General features: G+C 34.9%; 1 protein-coding gene across 9 annotated transcripts in view; it reads right to left on the bottom strand.

Annotated features, from left to right (window-relative positions):
• STXBP5 (syntaxin binding protein 5) overlaps positions 1 to 23,053 on the bottom strand; it is a 109,534-nt gene that overhangs the window by 18,036 nt on the left and 68,445 nt on the right. For 2 of the 9 annotated variants that reach the window (XM_055713096.1, XM_055713105.1), the window contains 10 exons: positions 21,776 to 21,923; positions 21,303 to 21,370; positions 20,201 to 20,241; positions 17,921 to 18,141; positions 16,926 to 17,104; positions 15,183 to 15,308; positions 14,560 to 14,711; positions 6,616 to 6,681; positions 3,002 to 3,061; positions 2,858 to 2,905 (listed from right to left, as the gene is read on the bottom strand). In XM_055713096.1, the coding sequence (XP_055569071.1) occupies positions 2,858 to 2,905; positions 3,002 to 3,061; positions 6,616 to 6,681; positions 14,560 to 14,711; positions 15,183 to 15,308; positions 16,926 to 17,104; positions 17,921 to 18,141; positions 20,201 to 20,241; positions 21,303 to 21,370; positions 21,776 to 21,923 (1,109 nt within the window). The remainder of the gene's footprint in view (positions 1 to 2,857; positions 2,906 to 3,001; positions 3,062 to 6,615; positions 6,682 to 14,559; positions 14,712 to 15,182; positions 15,309 to 16,925; positions 17,105 to 17,920; positions 18,142 to 20,200; positions 20,242 to 21,302; positions 21,371 to 21,775; positions 21,924 to 23,053) is intronic. The other 7 variants (XM_055713101.1, XM_055713103.1, XM_055713102.1 and 4 more) reach the window with 5 other exon arrangements.

Genomic DNA, 23,053 nt, shown 5'->3' with positions numbered 1-23,053 from the left:
GGTTAAACCAAGTACCTCCATATATCCAAGGTAACTGCAACTTTTGCAAAGTTCACCTCTGATGGAAATAAAAGCAAAACGTGACCCAAAAGCAACATATTCACAATAGGTCTTTACCTTGAGTTACTATCCATTCCTTAGCACGTACCATTAGAAGACATACTTAGCACTGAGTATTTAGGAAAAAAAACCACAGAATACCAACTGATCTTAACAGTATATATGGCAAAGCTGAAGTGTTGGTACATGAAGCATTTACGTTTTATTTGATTTCTGCTATTCTTGCAGTCCTAGATGGTTTTTGATCCTTTAACAGAGCAAGACTCCTTGTCTGATGCTGTCACTAATGATAGAAAAGTGTAGACATGAAGATGTGTCTACGTAATTTTCAATAGTGATTAAATTGACAATGGCTTCATAACTCTAAATGCATGTTTATTATGTTACCACCTTACAGCCCTATCACTGAAATAAAATTACTTTGCACTTTGCAAGCAGTATTCCCTTACTCACTGTTCCCATGTGACAAAAAACACAGGACTGATTAACAGCAACTGGAATTACCAATGTAAGTAATTCTTGTTCTGTTTCACAATCCATTTGACAGGTTGTATTTCACACTGACAAAGAATGGAAAGAACTTGAACTGACTGCACTATGTACCAGTGGAAAGAGCTATAACCAATACTACATACAAAGTCATCCATGTGAACACAGTTGATGGTAAACAATTTGTTTCATATAACATGGTGAAGTTAATGACAGTGAGTGACACAGTTACAGAAATCATTGTTCATTAACATTTAGTTGGCAATTCAGTACAAAACAATCAAATGCAAAACCATACAACTATTAACACTGAAGAAGAGTAGTTTTACTTATGTGGAAGAGCTTAAAATGTAAATTCAGGAAGAGCCATGCAAAGTAAACATGCCAGACAAGGTGTAGAAGACAAGGCAGTGAAAAAAACCCATTCAGTGCACAGCAAACCACTCAAAACTAACAGAACACTGATGAAATAGGTTTCTTTAAACTTCCAATGAACCATGCAAGTTACACAAATCACAGTATGGGCTGAATAGGAGACGCTTATGAATTACACATCAAATGCATTATTGTCTCAATTAACTCTGTATTTAACTTACACCCTGACAAATGCATTATTTATAAATATTTTGGGGTTTTAGCTGTGAAAAACATTCACAATACTTTCGGTTGAAAGCCTTCAAGCTGAAACTGGTGTCAATAGTTCTACACAACTGTCATTGGGATGTTTCATTAATACTGTAACATTGCTCTGAAAAAAGTGAAAAAATAATGAAGTCACATTCACACATACTATGTTTGTTGCACAAGACAGGCTATCTTAATTTCAGAAGGGACTGCTCTGGGACAAAAGGGAAACATTACTTCAATAAGCATTGAAATAACATGCACAAGATTAAGTGTTGTTTTTCTCATTAGAAGAACTAGAACATAAGGTTCTAGTTATCCTGAATTTCTGTAGGACAATGTATTAATCAATACTCATGTAAATGATACTTTTTATTATTATTACAGATGAATTGATATATTATCGACAGCCATTTGCTTTCTGGAATTACATTCAGGCTTCCACTGCCTCAGAACTCATCCTCCCTAACATTTCTGTCATGACTGCAAGGAGGGCTCAACATAGTACTGAGCAAAGGGCATATTCCTGTTCTTCCTCATTCTGTACCTCAGATGCCAAAGATTACTTTGTCATACTTATATTTATCTCACTAAATTTTGAATTATTCTTTAGTCTCAATTACTGAATTGCAATGGAAGGGATTAATGATTCAGGATAAAAGTTAAATTGCCAAACAGAAAACCAAAGGGAGACTACAAGAAAAGAAATCTTTCTCCCTAGCCTTAAGATATGGTTCCATACAACCTATGAAAGAGTTTAGCAAACAGTTTTACTATATAAAGTAGTTTCAACCTTTGATCTAACTAAAGAGATAAAGTGAAATCCTTCAACAATGATAAACTAGTGTACTAAACAAACAAAAAATGAACCGATAACACAGTGATTCTGAAATGAAAACAACCATATCCCAGTTAAGGAAGAAGGATCCTTTTCCTAGAATTAAATCATACAGCCTCTCGCCTTCATTTATTTAATGATCCAGTTGCCAGAAGCAGAGTTAATTTCCATTTCAATCATAAAGGGTTCAATCTACCTGCAAACAACACATTCCAAGGCAATTTTGTTGCCAAATTGTTAAGACACAAGTCTGGAGCTGGTAGGGTATTGTGTCACTGTTGGATGCAGAAATGTAAATACAGTTCTGGAACAGTAACGGGGTGTACATATATATGTTTGTGTGCATATATATATACACACACATATATATATATAACCAAGTCCTCTTCCAGATGATTAAATGAAAACATGATACTGTGTCTATCTTTACCATAGTCATATGGAAACCCGACCATATGACTATGAATGCAATACATAAAAAGAATTTACAGAAGCCACTTGTTCTCAAAGAGAGTGTACCTTTGCAAAAGTAGTGGAATAATGTTGTGACTTGCATAGACTGAACTCTTAGTACAGATTAGATTTTCACCCATCCAGAAAATACAGAAGTGCAATTGTGAAATCAGAGAATTTAAACCAGCAATATCCTTGATTTTAAAAATTGTGCTCAGTGTATTTAGTAAAGAAGCAGCCCACAGAATTACCAATTAGCATAAAGAATGAAAATTTAATAACGTAATGGATTGAAATTTGAATTTTATATTTTATTTTTTTTTGCCGCTGGGTTAGTGTTGCATAGAGCAAGGCACTGGATTAGGAACAGAGCAGAATTTTTCTAGTGCCTACCTATGTCATTGGCTACCATCTTGGAAAACTTTCTGCTTTTGGTCTTCACTGTAAATAATATTTTAATAAAAAAAGATCAATCTAAGTGTATCAAAGGATGAACTGAATAAAAAATAAGACTATAGAAAAGAAAAAATACTGTACCCTTTTCTATAAAATTATTCATTTTTTGATCATCATCAGAATTGTTTGGTGAACCAGAACCTATGAGTGAAGACAGAATGAAATGGATATACAAACATGCATCTTTGACAAAAAACCAATGTATTAATACAAGCTTTGAGTTTAAAGATGACAAAAAGTATCAAATACTGATACTGGTATTCTCTGTAACTCTATTAGACACTATAAAGTCCAAATTGTTTGGGTATGACATGAATTCTGCCATATTAACCACAAAAATTATAATGCAAGGTACAACGTTGCACAGTGCAGCAAGTTTATTCCTAGAAATATTTCTCTCACTGAATGAAATGTTTACCTTGAACAACTAGATTGCTGTTCTAATCATGGTTCCAGACACAAAGATTAACCTAAATTATGATTCACAGAACACTGCTGTAACAATAAACTCAAGTTTTGAATATTTGGTTTTTTTCGAATGCAGTAAGTCACCATCGGGCCATGTTTCTTCAACTGTTCTGCAGATAACTCTGAGCCAGTGCTGCCACCTGGGATTTTTCTGAATCCTTAATAATGAAAAACCTCACAACTTGGGGATTACCATTGTCATGAAATTAAAACAGTTCAACTAAAATATGTTGAATTTAATTGGATTTTATATTGTGGAAGTGTGAAATAAGAATAGAATGCAAACATTTTGACACTCATGAACACAAAAACCTGACAGGTTACAATGCTATGCGAAGTTTTATGAGTCAGATAAATGCCCCCAAGTTTAAGCTTACTACCGCCTAACTTCTGCAGAAAAAGCACCAGATAGTTATTATTTCTCTTGCATTTTCACTGTATTTCTACAGTTCCATGCTATTGAAACTGTAGGATACTCTCCTAACTTGTATAGGCAGGTAGTCCCTTTCACAGTTCTTTCAACTGTATAACCACCCGCTGGAACAAGTCTAATGGAAGCTAGCTTCCACTTCCCTTCACCTGGGCACAGAGAAGTGGAAGAGGTGGAAGATTTAGATCACTTGAGCAAATGCAGACTTCAGCCCAAACAGTGGCTGGTCTGTTTTACACATCATATTGTAACACTCAAAAGAGGCACTCAATTGCCAGTCCCATCCTCTAGTCTTCAAGCTAGTAACAAGCAAATATTTTGTGCTAGTGTATTTTCCTTTAAAGCAGAGCGTGCCTAGACTGGAAGAAATTAATCTAAATCTGGCCCGTCCTGCATCTCAAACTCACCAATACTGTGCAGCTGATTTATCCTAAATGTCCCCTCTTACCTCTCTGAAAACTGAACACCATTTCCAGTCCTGTGCTCTTGCCCAGAAAAGATATAAAGCTTAAAGTAAACTTAAGGAACTGCAGCTCTTCTCTCTTCACAAAACATCACCAAATGATTTCCATATCAGGGAGGTGCCTCCCTCCAAGTACCTTTCTCAAAGGAAACTGGAGAAGTCTGCCATGAACCTATCTCACTCACCAAGAGCTGGGAAGGGAGGACAGAACCAAGGGAAGCAAGGCACCGTGCAGCCTTGCTCCTTCAAGATTCCAGTTTACAGGAGGATGCAGCAGTGGCTTTCCACCTCCATCGTTTGTCCGTTCACTATTCTTGGTACTTTGAACTTGCGCCTCTTTAGTATTGTGTGTATCCAAGACATTATATACTCTTTTTACAGAATATTCAGTTCTCCAAACATCTTGACTTTATTCTAATATGAACGAACTTCAAAACAGTCTTCTCATAGTCAACTTAAATTGGAAATTGATTTCTAGAGCTCTGCAGAATTATGAGTTTCCCCCAATTCTGTTTTCTTTCAGGACATTTGAATTCAACTATTCTAAGTTGCCTCCTTTTTTGATCCTCTTAAAGAAATATCCAAACTGCATTAATTTCTACCCAACTTCAGCTAACACAACTCAGATGGGAGGGAGGGAAGTAAGCAGAGAAGGAGGGGAGGCAAATTGTCAAATTTAGTATTTTTCCATATAAACCTTGATTTTCGTCTTTGGGCTTGCCTTCATTGCACTTTTAGCAGAAACAGTGAATTAAGTTTTGCTCTACCTCAAATTATGAAAGAAACCTTCTAATTAAAATTAGTGTTTTAAGTTCTGGCAATGTCATATGGAAGTGGTTTGGGCTGACATTTGAGTGATGCTGGAGAAAGGGGAAAAAAGGATAGGGATTAAGGGTTACAAATGATTAGCTGTCCATTGTACACATTTTAGAGCAGTCTATCAGAAACTAGACTTAGCCTGGACATTTTAAGTGGGTTCAATTCAAATACCTTAGTAAGAATTATCATTCTCCTCAGTCTTGACAGAGATTTACTGCGCAACTGCAGCACTCCACAGTAAGTTATTTACAGACAGTGCTCTTCATTTAAAAAAAAGAAATAGGAAAGATGCACTTTATTCTAAACACCACAAAAAATGCTTGCAGTAAAAATTATGCTGAAAGTGACTAATTCAACCTGCCAATACTTAACATTACACAGATTTTTCATGAAATCACATCTTCAGTTACAAATTTTACTTAAATTTTCCAGCCAGATTTTGCTTTAATTATAAATAAATCTAATTTAGTCTAAGAAAGGGTTACTAAAACAGAAAATGGCATTACCTGTTCTACATGAGAGTTCTGCACAATTTAAAATTATCATCAAAAGACAGCAGTTGTCAAATCAGAAATTAAAATTTGTTACAATTTCTACTAGAGCTACCAAAAAAAAAAAAAATGTTTTGTTAGGCTTTCAACTTGGCTTTGAAAGGTACAGGCTACAAAAAAAAAGGAATCTATCTTCAGGTTCCTATGTTGATTATCATTTTACATTACATTGCAAAGAGTGCACATACTACTTTAGGTACTTGAGTAAACCAGCAGTTTTGTCTTTTAGCCTAACTTTGAGTACTGCTTTGAATGAAGCAGATGAAGTGATGTATTACTTTAAAAGTTCTCAGAGTAATAGTGAAGATAAGCAACAAATTTTTAGCTACTACATGAAATACTCATATTATTGACATGCATATATTGACATGCACTATTAAGTATTTACCTGGCTATAGCCTCAACTCGAGAATATTGAGCAAAATACTGAATGGTATTACATATTGCTGAAGCTTTCATTTAAAATATTAACATATGGTAGTGGCAACTAAAAAAAGTAGGGGGAATGTTAAGTAGGGAACTCCTGCTTTGTAAGGATGCCAGTTCCTGAAGACCTCTGGTTCCAAAGAAAAACAGTAATTTACCTCTTACAAGGAAGCTGAAGTAAACTAGGTTCTTTTTTACAGAAACAATCTTTACCACTTTTGAGGACTGAAACACAATCACATGAACTATTACAGGAATTTGTGCATTATATCAATGTTTCAAAATTCCATTGTGCAGTATGTTCCTTGAAGCATAAATATTTCAGATTATCTCTTCACTCATCTTTACGACATATTCCTATTGCATCTCTTAGATCAGCCTTGTTTTAAAAATGCAGTTGTGCAACACTGCAAAATTTATGAGAGCTCAGTTTGTAAGACAACAGTCTTATATAACTACTCAACTAGTAAGTGTTGACTTAAAGCATGTCAACTTCTGGGCAAATAAGCAGCTGACAGTCAGAGGAAGTTACGATTACCTGAAGTGGGCGATTTGCAGCGGTCTTCTGGCACCATTGTACCTTCATTAATATCAGAGAGACCTGCTGGAACACAAAAATAGTGTATAATAAATACACCTGCTACTTTATCCTTTCTTCCACTGCAGTCAGGAAATTCATTTCTTATTAGCTACAAACCGGGCAGTTGTGATAAAAAAAATAACACAAATTCTAATTTGGACATTACCCACAGTGACTGTAGTTGTTTACTTTTTCTACTAAAGTTTTCTTTACAAAATACACTTCCTCATTAAACTTCATATTCTGAGAACGACCATATTTTCAGCGAGACAGACATATCATAGCAGTTAATATATATCTATAGCATGTAAATAATTAAGTACAAACTTCATTTCTGTTTAGAAAAAATCCTAGAGTTATACTAAAAACCATCATCTAGTTCAGCTAGTCCTCTGTTCCCCAGAGGTCCCTTCCAACCCTGACTATTCCGTGATTTTGTGTCATTCTGTAATTGCAAAAGTCAGTTGAAAGAGGATCTTGGAAGTTTACAACCACGCACACAGTAAGATATGTGGAACTACAGTGCTTTTTTTCAAAGCATTTTCCCAGTTACAGTGATATGCTTTGTATTTGCTGCTACATTGCCAAGTTTGGTTTCCAGCAAAACTCCTTATTGAAGTCACTTACAGACTTTAGGTTCTAGTGCTTATGAAAGTGTTCTTCCTGGTCCAAAGGAATTTTCCTAAATTCTTACATTGTCAAATCTGATCATTTGAATAACTGCAATATGTTAATATCTAAAAGCTCATTCCTTCCATTCCAGTGAAAGAAATAAAGCACAGGAGTCCACAGTCAGATGCTAAAGATGAAAGTTGTCTCATAAGTGTCCTAAATACTAGTCCATAGAAGTATACAAGGAATTTTTCTATTTTCCTTTTGATAAGAAATTGCTGTCAAGACTGGCCATAATTAAGTGATTTTAAGGCTAATAATGCATCTTTAAATTTATATAATAGTTTTCCTCTAGAAACGTCGTGATGTGATACTAATAAAAACAAGTATGAAATACTTACAGTAATGGCTAAGAAATATTTGTCAAAATGAAATCTTTTGGCATGCACGCAAATATTTCAAGTGTTCAAAAAGCCTGAGAGGTGTAATGGTAATGGCTAAGGCAACAAGGGCTTGCACATGCAAAGCCTGTCTATACAGCTGTATACTACACATTCACTACTGATCTGTACAGATCTGTTGACACAGACAACGAAAAGAAGGGAAAAGCACTACTCTATCAAAGCTTTAAGATTTCCAAATACTAACCCAGAAGTTAATAATTTAAAGGGAAAAAGGTTCTCCTGAAATATCATACCAATGCGGAACACATTAAAAGTATGTTGCATTCACACAAAGTTTAGTTTATGCAAAATTGTCTTTTTTAAGATTACTAAAAGCATGTACAGCTTGAACCTGAAAACTCAATGACTAGGACTGATGTGAAATTGTCAAATGACCTTAAGGCTTGGTTAAGTCTACACTTAACAGTTCAGGAACTGATTTTAATTATAGAACATATGGTGAAATCCCAGGGGGAAGCTATACCCTTCACCACACAGGAGAAACCCCACCCCCTGATTTCTTTATCAGTAAGTCAATAAGCACTATGGGGTAATCATGGAACCTATTCCCTAACAAATTACAATTTGACCTCTGAAAGCAGGGTTTAACACGCATGGGATTCAAAGTGTTTTATACTAGACAGAGCTGTGTAAAAAGACTTTTCAGAAATCCAGGTGCTGCTCTCCCAACAAGCAATACAAATTTCAGATAGTAGTAGTGCTGGGAGGACACACCTGTACTGTGCTTCTAGAAGTAGTTTCTAGTGTTTCTAGATCGTGCTCCTTTGGGAGCCAGACTAAACAAATCCAAACATGTATAGTTCAGGAACTTAAAGAATTAAAATATTTATGGGAAAGAGGAAATTATCTTCATAGGAAGATTTTAACTTCTATGTTAGTTTTTCTATGAAAATTCCTGCACTGACAGAAATAGCCTGTAGCCAAGAATGAAGTCACACACCTGCACACTTGATTTCTTTGTCTTGAGGCTATGATTTGATTAATATACATCTTAACGAATAACTCTGATCAATTGATCCAACAAAAAAACCACCAAAACATTTTCTCATCATAAGCCTATGCACTAACCTTATGCATTATGTAAGATTTATCCCACACTAAAGAGTAAGTGTACATTATGACAATTATTACGGCACACAAACCTTTGAAATTAAGCACAGCTATCGCTGCTGCTATTTAAGAAAGAGCAAAGAAGGGACAGGAATAGATAAAAAGTAATGTTACCTATTTTTATATATATAAATATATATAATTAATTAAACTAAGCAGAGAATAACAAGAATGATCTGAATTAAGTCTGTGAACTATGAGGGTCTGTTCATGACTACTGAGAAGAAACTGGTGTAACAATCATTATTGCTGTTCATCTTAACACCCCAGGTACCCTGACAGACGCAGTGTGTGCACTAGCAGTAAGACAATTCTTCTAGTAAAGTTCTCTGGTTTCAGGCTTACAGCATAAAATTCAAGCTGCTATGGATTACAAGAGATAATTGATCCAAGAGTTTCCATTTCAGAACTACAAAGACTACAACCTGCTAGAACGCAAAAGTATGGAAAAGTGACCTTCTAATGTTTTATTTTATCTCTCTGAACTCTAGTAGCAAGAAATCTGAAATCCCCAAAATAAAAAAAAAAATCAGTTAGTGTCATTAAGGACCTAAAAATTACCATGCTGCATTAAAAACTTCCTAGAATAACAGCTAAAATTAACTTAAGTTATACTTCTTAACTTGTATAAGTTTCATGAGACACTTATCAGTTTTTCACTTAAGCTTTAAGGAGGTATTATCTCTGATTAAACTACAACTTGACTGGAAACCAGCCTAATTAAAAATTACAACTACAGTTAGCTTGATACAAAGATTTAAAAGTCAGAATTAAAAACAATTAATCTGAAAAACTGAGTCAAAAATCCTCAAACCCAACAATCAAATTTCCTGACTCAGTTCTGGATTTGGCTTAGCCACAGCTGTTAGTCTGCTTTAGGTGACATTTAAATTAAAAAAAATCAAATAGTTTGTGTCCAGTTCAAGGAGAAAGGGGATAGGGAAAACAACTAGAACAAGCAACCCCTGAAGATTTCTAGGAATGTATTTTCTTCAGTTTGACTCAACCCCAGCTCTGAATCCCTTGTAGATTACACTCAAAAAAGGCTTTTTTGACACATAATAAAAATAGGAAGTCACATGCATGCAAGAACTGCTTCTATTTTGTCAGAATCCTAATCTGCCTCTGGTAGCACTATGAAATACAAACTCCCAAAAAGTCATATTATATTGTACTAGTTGAGAAGTCACATAAAGTCTTGAAATTCCCACCAATAGTAAGTTGCAAGTGTTAAGACTGGTGTCCTATGTGAACTTCATTATGTAACTAAGCAAGAAAAAAACCAGCTGTCCCTAAGTTTTGGTGTTTAGTCATAAAATTACAAATTGTTTTATCATTTGGTATCAATATTGACTTTCTTCAAGGCTCCTGTTATATTTAGCAAACAGTGTATCAAGCAAAGGTTTCTGAACAGTGTAAGCCTCTACTGTGTATAGAGTTTTCATGACATGATAAAGCTTTTACTTACATATTTTATGTCTTTTGGCACATGGTCAAAGTTGTTTGGGTTTTTTTCCCTTCACTAGTATGATCTGAAGGCAAAGGTTGACACTGTCTTTATCCCCGACAACCACCTGATGATACTGTCTTAGCAGGCCTTCACAAAACACATATACTGCATGCTTCACAAACTATAAATTGCCACCCAAAACATGTGAGTAGTATACCTGGTATGAATCACTGATAAATTCCAAAACACGATCTCAACTGGGAGCTTGTATCTGTTGAGCTAGCCTCAAATGACAGTTTACATTCTAGCTAGTGTAGAAAGCCTTGTCTCTAAATAGATGCTGCTTTAAGACGGGAATCTGAATTTCTTTTCTGAGTAGAAAAAAATAAGATGACAGAAACATACATCATATTCTTGCAACACAAATGAAGGGAAAAAATCTCTTATTTCCATTCATATTTTAGATGATACATAACTTATTCTATGAACTATTTTTAAAAAGTCTTTTTAAATTTTCAATTGGTTTAATCAGGACATGCCATTTACTAAATTATAACTATGTAAGCAGATATGATGATCTATTTTATAGATATTTTATGCTGGAACATACGGAATAGCAGGGTTTTTAATGAGGAAAGACGATTTCTTGCTGCCTTTTTTGGGCAAAACCTATGGAAGCAGTTAACAAAGAATGTTTTTTTCCTACTTCTCTATAATGAAATAATTTAATTTTTGGTTCTGCCAATCTTGGAATACAATGTACAATAACTATATGCTGCTCTGTTGCATGCTGTCTGAAGCGGAACTTAATGTAATTAACAACCTGTCAAAATGCATGCATAGGCTATTATAATTTTTTTTCTTAAATACCTTATGGTTGTCTCAAAGAGAATGGGATATATACTCAGTTTCTCTAAAAGAACCACATTAAATACATAAGCAGTTTTTCTAGGAAGATTTATAAGTATTACTAATCCCTAAAGGTTAAAGCAGTACAGTAGTTGTACATGTCTTATTTGTAGAAAAATAAATTTAGAAGTATTCAAATACAAATGTTTTCAATATAAATAATTCAGTGAAAGTGTATCTTTAAAAAAAAACCAAGCAACAAGGAAGCGTAAGTTCCTTGCATTTTTGAAAACACTAAATGCAAATACTAATGTTCAAGAAAGGGAGAATGCAAGATCCACAAGTGTTCTGACTCTTACAGCTCCAATACTATAAATACAGCAAAGGATCATTCTTTAATCTAACAGTCTTACTTGTGGAAAGTTACACAGCAGTAATGCTTTATTATTTAAGCTAATGAAGTCTGGGCAAAACATACATCACAACAAAGAATTAGAAATATTAAATGATAACTCCAGAGAAATTATTTTCAGTTTTTAAAGACTGTGGCTCCACCTAGCCAAGATATTGGCAGGTTGGTAGAGGGAAAGAGAATTAACTACACAGTTAAGAAATTAACTCTTTCCTACAAAACCTGCTATAACCTGTTCCTAAATTAAATAGTCGAGGTACATTGAGCTTTACAATTGTTGGGTTCAGAAACCAGTTTGGGGAACTTTTTTGTTTCCCTTCACAATAACAAATCAGTGGCAGATCCTAGTTTTCAGTTCTGTATCATCGTAAGGTGGAGGTATTTCTTTCATGTCTAGCTCCCTTCCTCACTTTGCAGCAGAGGATGGAAGACTATACAGAAAGCAGTATTTGGCCATTGAGCCTACCCTCCCTAAAATATATTTCTTTTTTCTTTGTTGGGAAAAAAAAAATAGTACTACTACAGAACTGGACCACAATCTCAAGTACTTTTTAAATTTCAGGTCATTCTCCCCTTAGCTTTGATTTACTCTCCTCTCCTTCATTAAAAAATGGGGTGAGATTACCTACCTCTGCCCAAGGGCTGGAGAAAATTGGCATCCTAGGGAAAGGAACAACGTTACACTTTTAAAAATCAGCTTTACATTCTCCAAATGTGAATGATGGCTTAAGTGAGAGAAGCCCTCAGGTACACCATGGTTCTGATGGGCTACCTGACTCACAGAGGCACCTATATTTTCCAAGACTGCATGGAAAACCCACAGGGCTGTGCAGTACACAAACACCTCCAGCCTTAATCCCTATGAACAGCACCTTTGTAGAAGCAACTTTTCATTTGTAATAGACAAATCACTGTCTTTTACAATGTTAAATATTATCATTATTAATACAGATAATAATAATAATAATCTAATACTAGAGTAGTGAAGCTTTTTCTGCCAGAAAAGGGCTCAAGCAAGGGAAGCTTTTAGCCTCAGATCTCAAAACAAACTACACTAAGTTTGGCAAGTAAGATCCCTGGTCTGTAGATCTCAAAACCACACTAAGTTTGGTGAGTAAGATCTCGGGTCTGTAGACATCATTAACTTCCGAGATAAATATCAAAATCAAAAGGAGATCCTATTTTTTTAATAACACAAAATACAGAAACTATTATGGTTGCTTTTTTCCCCTCAAAGTTTATTTTCAAGAAGCCATGAACAAGAAATACGATAGATGTATAAGGGATTAAAATCAGTTTCTAAAACTAAAACAATTAAACTGGACTAACAAAAATATTTATGGTGAGTGAACAAGTCAAAAAAATTAATTCAGATGTTCAAAAGTATTTTCATGCCATGAGATGACTTACTTATATAAGAGGTGCGAAGCTTTTTCACAGACTCTGAATATAAGTTAGAAAGGCCGCACATGCAAGAAGCCACAGTCAGCATACCTTTATGAAGCAATGAGAAAAGGAAAGACGGAGACACTAACAGTACATTTGAGACAGAAAAGCCAGCAGAATAACTTGTATACTAGGTTCATAAAATGCTTTTTTGCCATGCAGGTCACTACTATTAAAATGTAAGATGAAGAAATATATGATTTCCTGTAACAGTTATATTAATGAGCAGAAAGGACTTCATTCATGAGTGTCTTAGAGACACAGTTGTAACTCAGTTGTGCAGACCCAATACATTAAAAAAAGTCAAGAAAACAAAGCAGTGCTTAACACTCCAAAACACAGTTTATAATCTAAACACATGAAGCAGAATTTAAGCTCTTTACTCCCAAGAGGAGTTAACAGTCAACCAGTAATTTCTCTCAAAAATTAATTTTTTAAACAAGGTTTTTATTTATTAGAAGAAATTATTTTATTCGAAAGGATACCAGCTGTGTATGTTCTGCTCTACATTAATGATTTTTAGACCTGTTTCCTCAGTTGAAATAGATCTAGGTAGCAGTAGTCAGCTTTTCTGAAACCAATGATTTAAAAAAATACATCTTAAGAGTATCCATTTCAATTTGAATAAAATATTATCTAAAGAACTTACCTGGACTTTTTTCTGGGTCTCTTAATATAAAGTCATCAACACTAGAGCATGAAGAAGTTGTTTGAACAATTTAATTCCTTTTGAAAAATAATTGCTTAGGGCAGCAGTGACATTGTTAATCATTCTGTCTTCAGCCATGTTCCAAATTAAAAGTAACTACTACATAACAAGGAGGAGAAAATAATTTAAAAATACTAAATTTGCCTTTTGGCAATAAAAAAAAGCTTGCCATTTTGACCAAAAAGTCACTTTCCTCCTCAGCTGCAAAGGAACACCCTCCTTCAGTATATTTTAAGTCCAAGTCCTTTTTTGGAAGAAAAAAAAAAGAAGTGTACTCTATCAGTTTGCTTTTGGAACTTTATTTCTTTCATTTAAATCAAAGGCTTCCTCTCAAGCATAACATAAGCTAAAGCATATTATGTTCTGTATGCTGTTATCAGGGACATTTCTAGTCAAAGTTTAAAGTAGGAAGCCAAAAGTTCTCTGCAGAAACACTGGCAATGTGCAAACATTAATGGGTTTGTTTATCCAAGCATGTGATACAGATACTAGGTTTATCAGAAACATCAGGACACTCCTACTTCTTCATGCTGTGTTAAGTTAGAGTCTTGTAAAGTGCATAAATCCATTGTACATTTATACTGATACCTTTTCAAACAAATAAGCCTTCTCATCTGCTTTTCCTTAAAACATACATTACACTGAAAATTAAGTAATGACATCAAACATCAGTAGATTCCACTAAGCAATGGTTTTAAAGGAAACATGAAGTAACAAACCCATAATAGTGACATTAGGGACAGATCAAGAAGAAAGGATGGAAAGCACAGTGGAGAAAAGTGTGCTTGTATTGTCCAGATAAGCTCAGAAGGAAGGCACAATTCGTTAAAAGAAGTTTTGGGTCACTAACCTCCAGACGGTTGCCGAGTTTTTCGGGGAGACCGTGGCTCTCTGCGATAAGGATCATTGGAGCCATACAGTTCAATAGTGCCTAGATTCAAAAGCACTGTCTTCTGGAGGTAATCAACCATGGCAATACCGTTACAGTTTCCAAAAACTACTCTGGAAAAAGGGAAGTGGAAGGAAAGATAGTGCTAATCAAACTTTGGTAAAGTTTTATACCACTATTTGTTGCTGTTCAGCATTTTAAAGCTTCCATAATTTTTATGAATTAACCCAAATTATGCATATTTATAAATTACTGGTTTAGAATGCAGTATTGTTTTATTTTTCTCTTGTAAAAACACGTGACAGTAGAACAGATCACTGTCATTATACATGCCAACCTGTCTGAAAGAGCCTTGAATGACACTTACTCCTGGCTGTACAGTGCCAGGTGAGGAAGAGTGATGCTGATTTGTTTCTGATGTTAGCATCATCAGGACCCAAAAGAAATTATCTTATAAGCACAGAGGACTTATTGCCTCTCTTGTGTTGTTGTGTAGCTCATGTGAACACACATGGATACTTAATTATTAATACATAGTTTTAAAACACTTGAACAGAATAATGAACTGTATAGAATATACTTACAGGCCATATGCTGAGTTGACTGCTAAGCTGGTTATCTGTTGAGGAGGTTCTCCACTCACCCACACTAGCTGGATAACTAGCTCAATTTGGTAGCCTGGAGATTGCTTGAGAGGAGAATTTTTAACTCTGCAAAATAAACAAAGCAACTCTCCAGAGCCATCCATTTTTTTTCCTTATGGGCTTAGAATTAATTGAATACTACATCACACTGGACTTTACAAAATTGGAAAGCTGCAAAAAAATCAACACAAACATAGAAGCAACTGCAAAAAAACACACATTGAAACTGGTCATTCATTTCTTTAAGGGCCCTTCTGATTAATTACTTAATTGAAAATTAATAATCACCACCAATACTTCATTTCTCCCCTCTTCAGAGCTAGGCATAATAGCATTAGCATGCTGGATTGACTTGAATAAAGGTGTTCAGTGTCTACAAGGAAGGTGTTACCCATTCTTTTCAGAGTTCCTAAAAGAACTCTGACTTAAGAGAATGGAAGGGGGTCAGAGGGGTACATGGAAGTAGTATACTGGAAGAAGGAAATGGAAGCACAATATATTAAAACAAATACAAACAAAAGGCTGATAATACTGGGTGGGGGGAGGTGAGGGGAAGAAAAGCAAGGTAAATTATAATAATTGTAGACCAATTGTAGGGAATGAACCTGGGAATGGGGGAGTGGAATCTCCTTCAAAGATTTTGTCTGTGTGCTGATGAACAAACTAACATCCTGCAGAAAGAATTAGGTCTTTCTCCTCTTTTAAGGTGAAAAAAAATTACATAGAACATAAGAATTCAGGAACCGAAGGAGCTTATTTTACCCATTCATTCTCATTAATGCATATTTTTGTTTACTGGTATTTAACAACAATTCATAAATTTCCAATTTTTCCACTCCTTCCAGTTTTCTTTAATAAGACACTTCTACAACTCAGTACAACCAATAAAATACTAAAACTCCCACCCTGAGAAAAAAAACCCATCAGAATTTGTTATTTTCTGGATGGGTGCACTCAAAGAATTAAGGTACAAGTTGGGACCTTAAAACTTCAGAAAACAAGAAGTACATCTCAATTTTGCATTTGAAAATGAAGTTCCGTGTACATTCTTCAAGGAAAAGGAGTTGGTCCAGAAGCCTCAATGTGCTCTTGTAGAAGAGCGAAAACAAATGTCATCTTTTAACTTTGATTTCTCAAATGAGTAAAAGTTCACACACAAAGAACCTTAAGGAAAAATCTCCCAATTTAAAAAACCTGAACACTGGTCAAAGACCTACACTACACACACTAAAGCTCTGGAAAACTAACAGGTAAAAACTATTCAGACATCCTTGGCCTAAAGTTAAGGAGAGCCACAAAACATTAAGTTGCCTGTTCATATCAATGGACAATAAGATTTCAAAGCACATATGTGCTCAATATATTGCTGCTATGTAAAGTGTTCCCTCTATATCATGAGCATCTGTAACTACGCTAACATCTATGCCAAAGTTTCCTAAAGCAGACAGCAATCGTAAGGCAAGAATTTTCTGATTTTTTTAAAAAAATGGCTTATGACTGAGTTTGCAATATTAATTTCTTAAAGCAGAACTCAACTTTCAGGTATTTGGAAAATGTTGCTCTAAGGAATAAAAAAATTTCACCAACAATGACATCTCTGTAATAATATTAAAGTACATATATTCTCATTACATATTCTTGTAAAGTTTCACAATCAACAGAATTATAACAGAAAATACTTACTTTAAACACGGGACATTATCACGAAGTCCATCAGATGAACTGCTACTAGTAGATGGATGAGACTGGGGAACAATAGATTGAGGATTGGAACCTGTGCCTGGAGTTGGTAAAGGTGGCACCTGCTCACCATCTGGAGATTCAACATCATTTATTTCATATAGCAGGCGCACTTCCAACATCTGTAAATTAAAGTAAAAAAATTATCGGTAAACTCTGCCTTTGAAAAAACTAGATATGAAATAAATCAAGTCAGCTGAAGATACCAGTGATAAAAGTGACATCGAGGACTTTTACATCTTTTGAAAGATAACAGCAGTTTAACAAAAAGTGCAACCTAAATACACATATGTAGCCTTCAGAAACACAAAGCCATGTTAACTAATACAGACTGAGTATCTGAAGATTGCTAGAACTCAAAAATCTAGCCCATTTCCAATATTTAAAAGCTTGCCACTTAATGTTGTCAAGAAATTAAAATCCTAGATACAAGACCCATTTAATTATTCTGTGCATATAATAAATTCTCAGTTATGAAGACTACTTGTTTTATGTAGTTCAGGATGCTGAAACTAAGAAGAGTTGAAGTCATATAAACAGCTACACTTTATACTGTTGTAGCTCTGTACATACAGGACTTAGTTCATATGTTTGATGTTGCACTGAACTAGACCATACATTTTAAAGAACTAAGTTCATCATGACTTCAGATTTCCTTCTGCTGGATCTATAACAATATTAGTATTAATGGTAGCACAGTGTAAAGAAAGTTTCCCACTGTTTTATTCTCATCTCATATTACATAGAGCTTAACTCCTGGACTGAAACAAAGGACTATACGGTACTTTTTTTTAAAGCATTCCTAGTACTGAAGAATAATTTACTAGGGGCTGATTTGTAAAAATGATTTAGATTTTTTTTACAACATTCAACAATCAATCATCAACAGTCTTATTATAGCTAAATCCTACAAAGTTAAAAACTGTTATACTAATTACCGGAATAACTTCTGTTGTCACTTCCTGCTTGCTGAACCTGTAAATAATGACATGTGCAGAAACTCCAGCTATGCACAGCATTCTACTTTCTGGACACCATGAGATGATCTGAATAGCGTATGGATCTTCATCTACTATATCTGTGTTTTGCTTGTCATCTTTATTCCGTGATTTTTCAAATACTTTGGCTGTTTTTAGCTTATAGAGTACTTGCAGTGTTACTAGGAACAAACCAAGAGATATAAAAATTAGTTTTTATCTAAACAGATATTTTTCCTTTTATTTTTTTTTTTTTGTATTTCGAAACTTCTCTTCATAGATAAAGCCACAATACTCAACAAAAAAGGGCAGAGTAGAGGAACTGAGTATCTGTGCTGACTCTGCCTGTGCAGTGCACCACTTGTCCAATGCAGGATTGGTTAGTATAAAAACCCAACCAACTAAACAACACTTTTCCTGAGAGATCTATATTAAGCTTCAGTTACAAACTAAACCCCCACAGCTCCAAGGCCTAACTATACTTTGAGATCTCTTTAGAACAATAATATCTAGTTACATATGCCATACCCAAAACTTAAGTCTGTCTATTGCTGAGAAAGTGAAGCTCCTTTCTTTTCTCCTTACAGTATTTCAAATCCATGGCCTCTCACCTGTGTTGTCAGACTTAACAGCCCCAGTTCCTCCAGTTTTTATTTTGTCCTGTCTGATCTTTCAAAAGCACTTCCCTCTGATCAGTCCACATTTTTCTTGATAGTGTCTTTCCTAGAACTGTTCTCCTAAGGCCTTGCCACAGTTTAAAATTATGAAAGAATCACTCCACGTTGGTTTTACAGATAATCCCACTTATTTATCCCATTGATTTGGGGATTTTTGTGCAGCGCTGACACTGCAATCCTTTAGACCTCCCTTTTTCCCCCCCCAGAAGACAAGTTTGAGCATAAATCATTGATCCTACATTCAAATAAAGCATCTTGGATGCTAGTCAAGAATTAGCAATATCATTCTCAATTGTAACTCTGAGTCTTTCTTACGTTTTCTTTCAATTGTCTTCTTGTTGCTTTCAAACTCCACGAGCACATTCTCAAGTCACATTCAGTGACCCAAAGCACTGCTGCAAATACTAATTGTATCATCAGGAAAATTTCATTTAGAGCATCCTATCTCCTCTTCCATATTTCAGTGGGTTTACCTGAATCACACTTTCCTAGTTCATCTGTAAGACTATGCTATTAGAGACATTTTAAAAGTTTTAAAATCAAGATACACTTGCAGTTTCTCCCTTAACAGGTTGGTTTATCTGTTTTAGAAAAACTAAATGTCTTTAACAGGATCTCCTTTTGACAGATCTACGCTGAATAGAATTTTTAAGTACACAGAATCAATCGGGTTTGTTCCCCCCACCCCAGGTTCCACCCCCACCCAAAACTGAAATTAAAGATCTAACACACTCCAAATAATCCTCCTCCCAGGTTTTAAACATATATATTACATCTGTTCCCTCCCACACCCACACACGCCCTTGCATTTTGGAATCTCACCAGCCTTCCACTAGTTTTGAAAGACAACTGGCAACGATTCCAAGATTGCTTCAGACAGCTTTTAAGCACCAAGACTAACGTTAGTCAGAACTAGATTAATTAAAACATCTAACTGTGTAGCGCATTCTAATTTGAATTCTTACTGCATTTCTCACTGTGTAGAACACCAGATGCAATTGACCCTTTAACTGAAGAGAAATGTAAAGTTATATCAGACTCTTCAGGCCTGTTCAGTGCTCTGCCAAAGGAAAAAAGTCTTTCTTTTACTGTTCTCTTGCCTTTCTTCATAAATGCCTAGATCATTTCATTAGCAGAAGCTATTACTGGTTCCAATTTTCATGTTTAGATACTGTAATTTATGGGGAGCTGATGTCTTATAAACATGTGCCTCTGTCTAAAAGGACAGAAATAGCTTACTGAAATTCAAGTTTACTAAAAAGGAATGCATTTGCCTGTCATGCATCTCTATACTCAATGTGCTTTAGAAGGAGAAATTTTAGTACTCTTCCGTTTTAGCTGGCCCTTGAAATACCAGTGCATTTTCACTGAGGTGGTAAAATCATGAAACATCTAACTAAGAAATAATGTTAATTTTGTTTAATAGTAATTCAAAGTTTCCTATGAAGTTACTGACTCTACATGAGGCAGGAAATAATGAGAATGACTAGTCTGCAATTACATTCCATTAGAAAAAAAATCAGTAAATTTAGAAGACTCCTACTGCACAGGAAAGAACACTTACTTGCTGAGGCATCCCAAAACTTGATTGACCCATCAGCATGCCTATGAAATATTAAAAAATTAATAAGATGGTAAAACGGTTAGTTAGAGTGTTAGACCTCTTTGCTACTGATTAGAAAAATATATGGTTAACATTCTATTTTTATTAGTATTCTTAGTGATTCTTGATTTTCACAATTTATTGAAAACCCAATATTTTACAAACATGTGCCTCAATTACTTTGTACAGAAGGGATTAAAAAAATGTTTGGAGGCTGTCTCCCTGAAATTCCACTGTACTAATACTAATTTACCATTTTAAGTATTTATTTCAGTTACCTGCATTTCCTATTTGGTATACCTTACCGTGCAGTGTTTCTTAAAAGATGCCCTTTATTCAGAGTAACACTTGCAAAGGACATGCCTAAATATACTGTATTTCAGTGTAAATGAGTTAATTTGTTTATCTTTGAAACTGAGAATCACATAACTGGATATTTTCAGGACTGTCTCTCAAAGTCTCTGCAGTGTGTAGCATAAAGTTACAGTAATCCTCAACAGGGTTAATGGGCTGTTCTAAAAAAACTTCAGCAACGTTCTCACTTTCAGTGATGCACTGCACGGTTATAAATCAAATTTTATTTATGCTCCTTAGAGTAGTATTAGAAGGATCAGTCTCAAAAGAGATCAAAATGAACACACTTAAGTATTTGGTTGTCCCGTTCAAAATAAAAACCTGCACTTTGAAGAACTGAACTCAATTATTTAATGGACTTCCTATGTTTCAAAACACAACTTGACTACTTTCCTAAAGTTAAAGAGTAAAAGGTAAGTTTCACCCAGGATATATTGATAGCAAGCAGACATAATCACAATCCCATGTCATAATAATAATCCCTGTAAATCACCTGCTATCATTTTGTTCCTACCTTCTCTTCCATGTTTTGCTTTACTTTGTTAACACCTCAAGAATATACAAATGACTTCTCTGATGAACATGATTTCTTAAACCATTCAAACCACTATTAGAACATTCGTGGTTTGTTTTTTTTTAGAGGAACAAAATATTCTCACTTCCACTTAATCAGCTAAGAGAGTTACTACTACACTATGGTGTCACTTACCCTGTAATAATTATCTCTGGATAGCTCTGAGTGATCAAACCCCAGTTGCCTCCACTGATAGGCCATTCCTAGAAGATCAACAAATAACACTGAGGAAGGAAGTATCATACAGTACAAAGTTAAGCCACTGAAATTACTGCAGATTCCCGTATTTCACATGGCTTCAAAAAGTAATTAGACATACCCATCACGGGGAGGGGGGGAGAAAGATTAACAAGGTCTATAAACACCACCCCTGCTCCAGGAAGTTCCTTAACTTCCAGTGATACAGCAATCAATGGGAGCACATGAGGAAAGCATGACTATAGGCTTGACGTATGCTATATCCTCCCTACACATCTGCTATTAGCCACTACCAAAGACAGAAAAATGAATCAGATGGAGATTTGGTCTTAGTACGGCCACTCTTACATTGTTCAGAGCTGCTGGTTTTCAGTACTTTCAAATGCAAGTGTAAATACTAGATGTTGTACCTTCTTACTGTAACCTTGACGTTTCTGTCGAGCGCCCACCGAATAGAGTGCAGGTATGAGGTCCACAGGACAATCGGCAAAATATTCACAACAGGTAACTGGAGATTCATGTATTGTCAGAGAATAGGGATTCTCAAATATAGGGTACCTTTAATGGATGAAAGGGGAGGACCATTAATCTAGGAAAAACATATATTATTTTTTAAATGCAGAACACAAGTAAAACACTGAAGACTAAATTTACATTCTTTTCGTATAGAGGAAAATAAATGCATATCGAATTAGATTATGAACAAATATACTATATATAGTATATATATACTGCTCATCCAGTACACTCACCCAGCAGTTGTATATTTTTAAAAGCTTTCTATTTTAATGGCCTGTGAAAAAACTGAAGTTACCAAGTCCTAATTGTAGTAATGTAGTATGAATTTATTTCTAAGTCTTCAGTCTGTTGTTCCAGGGAGAAAGACAGAAAGATTCCACTTCACACTCTATATTGTTATAATACAGATAATAATGTAAAGAGAAAGTTGTTCAGCACTTTTCATAACCTACTTGCAACTCCAAGATAATTTTCTGATAGATAGCAACACTCAATTACCAATTAGAAGCCAACAAACACATACTCCCCACTACCACCTCCATTAGAAAAGTGACAGAGACTTAAAGAGGAAAAAATGCCAATAATAATAATAGAGGTAAATATATCTGTGTTCAAAGAACGTATTATTTCCAGAGAAATGCATACACTCCTCCCCCTGTTTTGATTTTTTTGAGGTGAAAAGGGACACAGCTTCTCAACCCATCTAAAAGGAAACCTTAGTAACAACAGATGAAAATGTTCTGCATACCAATAACTTTAGACAGAGCTATCTTAAAAGCCAAAACAATCTTGTAAAAATTGAAGGAAGAGGCTTAATTTTAACAATATATGACAAATCTATATGACAACACAGGGCAAAAGGAAACCTCCTGTAGCAAAACAATCTAATATTTTGTTGCTTTTTTCAGGTGTGAAAGAATTAATACTTTGCAAGTAAATTGTAACAAGGACCATTCTAAGTCTTCTAAAAACAGAAATGCTGAAGATTTTTTTAATGTGAAATGGAACAAGACTTAACTTCAAATTTCAGGCACTGCAAACTATTTCACTTTAAAAAGCCTTGTACAAACCTTTTTATTTGAAGCTCATTAAAACTTGTTATACCATCTTTCAACATATGAGTGTTGGAAGCTTAATGCCATTGATACATCAGAAACAAGTTTCAGATT

This window comes from Falco cherrug, chromosome 6, assembly GCF_023634085.1.
Source record: "Falco cherrug isolate bFalChe1 chromosome 6, bFalChe1.pri, whole genome shotgun sequence".
Lineage (NCBI taxonomy): Eukaryota > Metazoa > Chordata > Aves > Falconiformes > Falconidae > Falco > Falco cherrug.
Note: the sequence above shows the minus strand (reverse complement) of the source record. Positions and strands in the feature narration are given on the sequence as shown.